Below are 9,346 nucleotides of genomic sequence, written 5' to 3' on the forward strand. Positions count from 1 at the left end.
AACCATTGTCCTCTTCCAACCATATGATAATCTGATTCTTGATTTGCCTTACCCTGGTTGTTAGATAAGCGTGTTCTGGTTATACCAAGTTTGCTAACTGTGGTCATTCTTAACCGTGAGATTATGAGAATTCGAAGTAGCAGATAAGGCTAACTAAGAGTTGTTATAAATATAAAACGCTTCAGTTTTGTGTTGCTTAGTTATTGATCTTTCTGTTTACCTGGTCTACTCATAATATAAATACTCTCATTTGTACACTCAACAAATCGTTCATTCATTGAGAAATTTCTCCAAAATCTTTTTTTTTTCTTCCCTTTTTTGTGTTCTCACTTGTTATAATCTCCAATCTTTATCTTTGTACAGATTCAGCTGTCCAATAATGGGGAGATCTTGGACATGCATGCTGGGTATTCTGCTACTATTCTGCCTTGTTTCTATATCAGAAGCAGAATACTTGAAGTATAGAGACCCCAAACAGCCCGTACATGTTAGAGTCAAAGATTTACTGAAGCGAATGACTCTAGAGGAAAAAATTGGACAGATGACTCAGATTGAACGGGTTAATGCCACACCTGAAGTGATGAAGAAGTACTTCATTGGTAAGATATCCTCAGATCTCATAGTCAAATCTGGCGCTCTATTATGTCATAGATCTCATGATACTCCATTACTTTTTATGAGAGATAGCTAAAAAAATCACATTGATAAAAAATTTTGTTAAAATTGATTAGAGACGATAAATATGTAAAAATTATAACTTTTTCTCTAAAAAATATACTTATTTATAGGGATAGAGAGTATAAGACAGAGAATGAGAAAATCATTAGAATAAAAGGGGTTGTGATGTGTCATGTGGGATTTCCATGAATCTAGAATAGTATGAGATGCCATAAATTTTGATTCTCAAGCGACATCCAAGATGATTGGGCAGAAAAGGTCTCCCTGATATGATGTATTGCAGGAAGTGCGCTCAGCGGAGGAGGGAGTGCCCCAGCTCCGCAGGCATCCCCTCAGACATGGGTCCAAATGGTGAATGACATCCAAAATGGAGCTTTGTCTACCCGCCTTGGGATTCCGATGATTTATGGAATAGACGCAGTTCATGGCCACAACACTGTCTACAAGGCCACCATTTTTCCTCACAATGTGGGGCTCGGAGTTACCAGGCAAGTGTTCATTTTCTGAAATGAACTTCTCTTTCGCTTCATCTACAAAAAAGTCCATCCGGCTTGAGAGTATTAACAGGTCTAACTAGAATTCTACTGTTGAACAGGGATCCCGTCCTCATAAAAAAGATTGGAAAGGCAACCGCCCTTGAAGTTAGAGCTACTGGAATACAATATGCTTTTGCTCCATGCATTGCGGTAAGAAGCATTTAAGCCTTCTATTATTTGGATCACATACAGTATCAATCAAGTAAATACCCTCATCTGTTATTCGTTCATGCACTGACAGGTTTGCAGAGATCCAAGATGGGGACGATGCTATGAAAGTTACAGTGAGGACCCTAACATTGTTAGAACAATGACTGAAATTATACCTGGTTTGCAAGGCGACATCCCTGGCAATTCAAGAAAGGGAGTTCCCTTTGTTGGAGGAAAGTAAGACTTGTTTCCAGCTTAACATCATAGGAAATATTTCTTTTTTCGCGGAAAAAAGTTTTAAAGGAGGATTTTAAGGCGTTGGTAGTAGACAACGAGTGGGCAAGGGACATGGTTAAAGTTCCCTTCAATCTTGAGGCTAAGATTGGTGCCTGGTGGGCTATAAGCTCATTGGCATGACAAATAAATTTTGATTGGTTTGAATTTGAATCAATGAGGGTCATATTTTCATGATTTCATGTAAAGAAATATTTTTTATTTTTTATTTCTTGAGTTACCAACTTTGTATAAATCTCTAATTAGTTGATCTATTCAGAGTTCTAATGCTCCATACCATGGTGAGGAAAGCTGCTCTAATAATTCCCCTTCTAATAATTTTGTAACAGAAACAAGGTTGCAGCCTGTGCCAAGCACTTTGTGGGAGATGGTGGAACGAAAAAGGGTATTAATGAGAACAACACAATCTTAAGCTTCAATGGATTGCTCAGAATCCATATGCCAGCATACTATGACTCTGTCATCAAAGGTGTTTCAACAGTAATGATCTCCTACTCTAGCTGGAATGGAAAGAAGATGCATGCTAATAAGGATCTTGTCACTGGTTTCCTCAAGAACAAACTGCGGTTCAGGGTAATGAAAATCAAAATAGCAGTCGTTTGAGTAGTTCCCAACTTTGAGGATGCTAAATTTAATCCTTTTGGTAGTGGTTCATTAATGAAAGAAAATGTTATACATGGCAAAATAAAACTTGCAAGTGTCCAGTTACAGAATAAGACGTGTTTTTCCGGGATATGTTCGCTTTGCCATTGGTAGGTAATTATTAAGCATAAAAACTTTTTGGGTAAAAATGGTACATAATAGCCGGAATTTAGTCACATGAAGAAAATAGAATCGAACTGAAGGTGCATGATAACGTGATTTGTTATTGCCATATTTCAGGGATTTGTCATATCAGATTGGGAGGGTATTGACAGGATTACCTCACCTCCTCATGCTAACTACACATACTCTGTTCTAGCTGGTGTTAGTGCTGGAATTGATATGGTAATTATTATTATCATTTTAGAAAGACCGAAAAAGAAGACTTTTTCCCCTTTTTGGTAATGAAGAGACTTTTCTTTTATTTCTACAGATCATGGTTCCCTACGCTTTCACCGAGTTCATTGATGACCTAACATATCTAGTGAAGAAAAACTTCATCCCCATGAGTAGGATTGATGATGCCGTCAGTAGAATCTTGAAAGTAAAATTTATCATGGGCCTCTTTGAGAATCCTCATGCTGAACTAAGCCTGGCCAACCAGCTGGGTAGTAAGGTATATTTTACGTAAGGATGCCCTTTTCAACATATGTTGGGTAATGGCTACGAGCTTGTTGGTTGACGTTTACTGTGTCTGTAACAGGCACATAGAGAGCTAGCTAGGGAAGCTGTGAGGAAATCACTTGTGTTGCTAAAGAATGGCAAATCTGCTGATAAGCATGTTCTTCCCCTACCCAAGAAAACTGGAAAAATACTAGTTGCTGGTAGCCATGCTGACAACTTGGGCTATCAGTGTGGAGGATGGACAATCACCTGGCAGGGGCTTGGTGGCAATAATCTCACAGTGGGTAAGTCCTCATGCCTTGTTTAGTTTTGTTCTCTTATCGTAAAAGCTAAAAGCTAAGATCCAAGAAGCAAAGATATCGTCGCATTCAATTACATAAAATCGCCAGAGTCGTCTCTATTGACTGTTCAGATGCCAAACTAGCAATTTTAAATCCTTTGTCAAGGATCATATCAACTCAAAGTGTTAGAATGTTTTATGAAGCTCTATACTATCTTGCTTGGACTGGAAGTTTGGACATAGGCTAAGCCTACCATGCATTTCATTGAAAATTAATTTTAAGAGATGGGAGCCCGCAAGAATCAAACTTCTGACAACTCAGCCAACGAAGTGGTAAAGTGAAGGCCCCTAAGTAGTTCTATCAGAACTTTTAACGTTGTCATGGTGAAGGCTAACATGAAGAAGAGCATTCATAATATCTAATTGAAATTCTGATAGTATCCTCTGTTAGGTTATTGATCACTGACTAATTAACTGCATTTTCTGCGCAGGTACCACAATTCTTGATGCCGTGAAACAAGCCGTTGATTCTGAGACAGAAGTGATATACAATGAGAAGCCGGACGAGAACTTTCTTAAGTCCAACAAGTTTTCCTACGCCATAGCGGTAGTTGGGGAACACCCTTATGCAGAAACACATGGTGACAGTTTGAATCTGACAATAGCAGAGCCAGGTCCAAGCACAATCAACAACGTTTGTGAGTCTGTCAAATGCATAGTTGTTCTCATCACTGGGCGCCCAGTTGTGATAAAGCCGTATCTGTCAAAAATAGACGCTCTTGTGGCTGCGTGGCTTCCTGGGACTGAAGGCCAAGGCGTTGCAGACCTTCTGTTTGGTGATTATGGGTTCACTGGGAAGCTGGCTAGAACCTGGTTCAAGACAGTGGACCAACTCCCCATGAATGTTGGTGACAAGCATTATGATCCTCTCTTCCCATTTGGGTTCGGTTTGACTACAAGACCTACCACGTACTAAGCACTTCATTTTGAGATGTCTCCTTCAAGATATTATGGTTGTCCTCCTATGTATTGATTCCATTCCACTCCCACTTTAGAGGGAGACCGTTACCATTGTCGTGTATGTGAAAACTTCAATTTTAAGACTCACGGCTGGAATAATCATATGCCTTGGCTTATTATTTGCTGAAGTATGATTGTTTAAATTTACATCAAATTTTACTTTCTTTAAGTTCTAAAAGTCAATTTCTAGTACTTTAACCTTTAGTCTCCTTTAATAGAAAATGCTAACTATAACAAATTTAAGTATGACTCCGTAATTTTAGATGGCATGCTCTAAGTTTTAATTTTTTAACATAATCATTTTTTACGTTTTAAAATTTAAGCATTTAAAGGACTAGGTATGTGATAAAATATTAAAAATACTACAACATTAAAAATTTAAGCACTTACAAAAATGATTATATCATTAGAATATACATTGCGAGCACTTAATTGCAAATCTGTTAAATGATATTAACAACGTTAAAATTAAAGAGAATAAAATAAACTTTTAATTTAAGGGACTAAATTGAAATTTATGCAGACTTGGAGGATTAAAGATACACAAATTAGCCCTTTTCATTTGCATGGCATGTTTCATTTTCTAGATTAATATCCATGATAGTTTTATTATATAGTCGATTGTGTTCTGAATTCGTTTTCTATTCTTTGGTTAAAATGGAGTAATATAATGCTTTTCCGCAGATACTTTTATGAATTCGTTTTCTATTCTTACAGAAAAAATGATTATAAACGAAGATTATGCTACCAATCAAATTAACTATAGCAAAATTTTGACCATATACTCCTCCAGTACTTAATATAAAGCTTAATTGTTAAATTGGTTTTGGTCTTACATATAAGATCTACTTCTCATATTTATCAATTTTCTCTAAATTACCCATATAAATACTCCTTCAATAATAATTAAGTAGAAGAGGGAGATGTGGTATTAAAAAAGATGATTATGGTGTTTTAGGAAAAACATGTCACATTTCTTATAATTAACTAATTTATCTAACTTTCTTAATCTAATCAAATTAGTTAAATGAGTCTTATATTAAGGACTGGAGGAGTATTTGAAAAAAACAGAGTGTTGTATTTCATAATTATAGTAAATGAAAATAAAAGCAGCAACGTTGAAATTATTTCCAAAATCAATTTTAATTTTTAATTCTCGGTTATGTTGCTGTCCATTTCAACGTCGCTTTAAAATCAATGTCCCTTCTACTAAAATCAATTATATATGCCTTCACGAAATCTGCAACGGATTACATGATTTCCAAAATCAATTTCGTTGGTCATGAATTGACTTTGTCGATTCACTATTGGGCATTTTCTTACGCAACATGTAATCACGTAAAATATCTTCATTCACCGTCACCAAACATCCTGACACAAATACCACCTTTACTCTTTAATATAAAATCCAATCAACTAATTTAATTTGAAAAATTATAAAATTATTTAATCATAGTATATGTTATATGATCTCTTTAAAACACATACATCATTAGATTATACATTACCTCCGGTCCTTAATATAAAGGTTCATTTAACTTTTATTTTGGTCTTCAATATAAAGCTCTGATTCACTTTATCTTTCATATTTAATCTTTTTTCAATGTATTGCTTGTAATAATGATAGTTTTAGTCAATAAACTTGATTAGTAAGGATATTTTAAAAAAAACAATACATACTTATTACAAATAACTAACGTAACTAATTTTTTTAATTTACTCAAATTAATCAACTAACTTCTATATTAAAAACCTGAGGTATTATCAATTTATAAGTAACCAATTAGTTTAGAGAAACAAGATAAATTATAAAAAATATTTTAAGATAATCTTTTTAACTTTCTTGATCTTCCCAAATAAGTCCACTTTCAACCCCATTTATTGCATATCCCAATGTTCCTAAAAGGAACAAATCACAACATAATCAAACTCAAGCGCGTGAACAACATTTAATGAAATGCATCTTATAGCAAAATTAGTAAATGGTTAAAAAGAAAGATGGTACTTGGAGGTTTTGTGTTGATTACCAAGCTTTGAATGCAGTAAAAGTCAAGGATTCATTCCCCATGCTTACCGTCGATGACTTATTAAATAAATTGGGTGGTGCTGTGTATTATTCCAAGCTAGCCTTGCACTTAGGGTATCACCAGATACGAATGTGCCCAGAGGATAGGGCTAAAATAGCCTTCTGGACCCATCAAGAGTTGTATGAGTGGCTTGTTATGCCCTTCTGGTTGTCAAACACCCCTGCCACTTTTCAAACTTTGATGAATGATATGTTTCGGCCCTATTTGAGGAAGTTTGTTTTGATATTTTTTGATGACATACTTGTATATATTGCTTCATGGCAGCAACACTTGTTTCATATAGAAGAAGTACTAAAGGTTATGTTAGCTCACCATTTGTTTGCCAAGTTAGCTAAATGTTCCTTTGGATGCACATGAATAGAGTACTTGGGGCATATTATCTCTGCTGCGGGAGTTGAAATGGATCCCAAGAAAGTGCAAGCAGTGCATAATTGGACCCCTCCATGTTTAGTCACTCGATTAAGATGTTTTCTGGGCCTATCGGGCTACTATAGGTGCTTTATTTGACAATATGCCTAGCTCACTTGTCCTTTAACAAGGTTGTTGCATAAGGATGCTTTTGATAAGACCCTAGAAGCCCAAATGGCTTTTGACTGACTGAAGGCTGCACTGACACAAGCACCTGCATTGGTTTCACCAAATTTTAAGCAAGTATTTGTATTAGAGACTGACGCTTCAGGGTAAGGAATTGGAGCTGTTTTAAGCCAAAATGGTCATCCTATTACTTATTTCTCTAAACAACTATCTCCATGAATGCAATCACACTCTGCCTGTGCTCGGGAGTTGTATGCAATCACTCAAGCCGTGGCTAAGTTTCGCCACTACTTATTTGGCCATTGCTTCATAATTAGGACAGATCATAAGAATTTAAAGCACTTGACTGATCAGGTCATTCAAACCTCAGAGTAAGAGGCTCACTTGCCTAAACTATTAGGGTACAATTACACCATTGAGTACCGCCCTGAAAAGTCTAATGCTGCTGTAGATTCTTTGTCGAGGATATCTCATATGTCCATGCCACAGATTACGTCTCCTTTGTGGGATAGTATTTTGGATTCTCTAAATCATTCTACGACATTTCAAAATTTGCTTTAGTAGGTGCAAGATAATCCTTCATCTTTTCTTGAGTATGTTCTTAAGGATAATTTGTTATATCACCAGGGTCATCAGGTTATACCAACTGATTTTACGGAGTTGAGTTAGAATGGGACCTAGGCACATATGGGTGACAGAGTGGAAGATGAAGTGGAAGGAAAGGATGATCAAGTAATCATTGTCATGGGGGTGCGTAGGAGCTCACGTGAGAGACGCCCACCACAGAAGCTGAGAGAATAAAGTTCGTTAGAGGACAGAGAATGGGATGTGTGGAAATTGTGAATTGGTTCCTCCTGATTCTCTCTCTGAAAACTCTCTTTTTGATGCTCTGTTCTTCCTTTTCTGAACCTTCTATTATCTTTCTCTGAATTTTTGTAGTTAAACTTCCTATTTCTGGATTACTATCTGTAGAGCTATGACTACAGTGATTTGATTACTGTTGCATATTTAGATCATAACAAGTGACCCTCTTGCTTGACCTTGCAAGCCTTTAAGAAGAGATAGTCATTTAAACCTTGGTCCAATAAAGAATTTGCAATCACCTAACATTTACCATCACAACGTTGTGAGAGACTGATGAGCCCATGTCTGCTCTGGGTTAAAGGAATTGGTTTGTCTCTCTACTATTAACAACTTAATTGAGCTTTTGACATGATAGTTAGCACCTTATTCTTAAGATCTAGTATCAGAGCCAGCACATATTTGAGTCCTACTTCCATTGTGGCTAAGATCTTTGCGAAGCCGTTGTTGGGTTGAGCTCAACGATGAGCTTCTTTCAAATTATTCTTCCATGTTTTAAATAATGGGAATTTTATGGGCCACAGTTCATAAAAGCTTGTGGTTGATAATGCCCAAGATGGTTCGTAGTAACTCTTAACTTTGGAAGGTGAAATCTACACTTGCCACATGCTCACTTATAATCAAATAATTTTATGGTATTTAACAATGAAAAAAAAAAAATGGACTGGACCCGTTGGTTCAACTGAAAAATCGGTGAACCGGCTCCTAGTCCAGTTTGGCTTGAACAATGAACCGGTTTCGAATCAAACCGGAATGAACTGTAAAAAACCAATAAAAACCGGCAAAATCGTTTGGTTGGATGGGTTACTGGTTTTTTTTCCTCCCCCCTTTCTTCTTTACTCTTACTGTCTCATCGTTCCCCGAAAAAGACATGAACATGGTTGAGAGAAGTGGTTGAAGCAGAAAAATCATGGAAAGAAAGATCCGTTTGGAAGCTCTTATTGTGCCGTCTCAAACCTGTGCTCGTGGAAGAGTGGAAGGCAAGGAGGAGGACAAATAGCAGAGTCAAATGGATGTGCAGAAAGGGGGAAAAAATGACACTGTTTATCTTCTCTATTTGAGAAAGAAAGAAAAATGAAGAGATGAGGAATGACTTTCACAATTTGAATGAGAAAGAGAAAAATCAAGATGCTTCAACTTCAAGAAGTATTTGGCGCTCAAGAGGAGAGAGGAAGAAAAAGCCAAAAAAGTGACCTTGTGATGGACATTGTGATGGTCTGATGGACATTCACATGAGAGAGAAAAGGAAGAAATAAAAGTGTAAACTATAAAATAATAAAAAAGAGGGGATTGTACAGGGCTGTGAGGAAATCAGGAAAAAGTAAAAAAAAAGTTCTGATTATAAAATAACAAGTCAGGGATTAAAATTTAACAACATGTTTCTTTTATACAACACACTTTGTTTCAAGTGATAACAACAATACATTTCAAAATAACAAGTTCTGATTATAAAATAACAAGTCTTGATTAAAATTGAACAACACGTTGTTTTATAACAACACACTTTGTTTCAAGTGATAACAATAATACATTTGAAAATAACAAGTTCTGATTATAAAATAACAAGTCTGTGAGTAAAATTTAACAACACGTTTTTTTATAACAACACACTTTGTTTCAGGTGATAACAACAATACATT

At 36.0% G+C, this 9,346-nt stretch overlaps 1 protein-coding gene across 1 annotated transcript; it reads left to right on the forward strand.

Moving 5' to 3' along the window:
* Nucleotides 1-379: 379 nt before the first annotated feature.
* On the forward strand, nt 380-4,180 carry LOC114712244 (beta-glucosidase BoGH3B-like). The gene is made up of 9 exons (XM_028896725.1): nt 380-599; nt 962-1,166; nt 1,274-1,364; nt 1,456-1,601; nt 1,988-2,231; nt 2,541-2,645; nt 2,734-2,916; nt 3,004-3,208; nt 3,696-4,180. Exons 1-9 carry the CDS (start codon nt 380-382, stop codon nt 4,178-4,180), a joined length of 1,884 nt encoding a protein of 627 aa, XP_028752558.1.
* The last annotated feature ends 5,166 nt before the right edge of the window (nt 4,181-9,346 follow it).

The sequence above is a fragment of the Neltuma alba genome, unplaced genomic scaffold (assembly GCF_004799145.2).
Source record: "Neltuma alba isolate B1F8T4 unplaced genomic scaffold, ASM479914v2 tig00001822_pilon, whole genome shotgun sequence".
Taxonomy (NCBI): Eukaryota; Viridiplantae; Streptophyta; class Magnoliopsida; order Fabales; family Fabaceae; genus Neltuma; species Neltuma alba.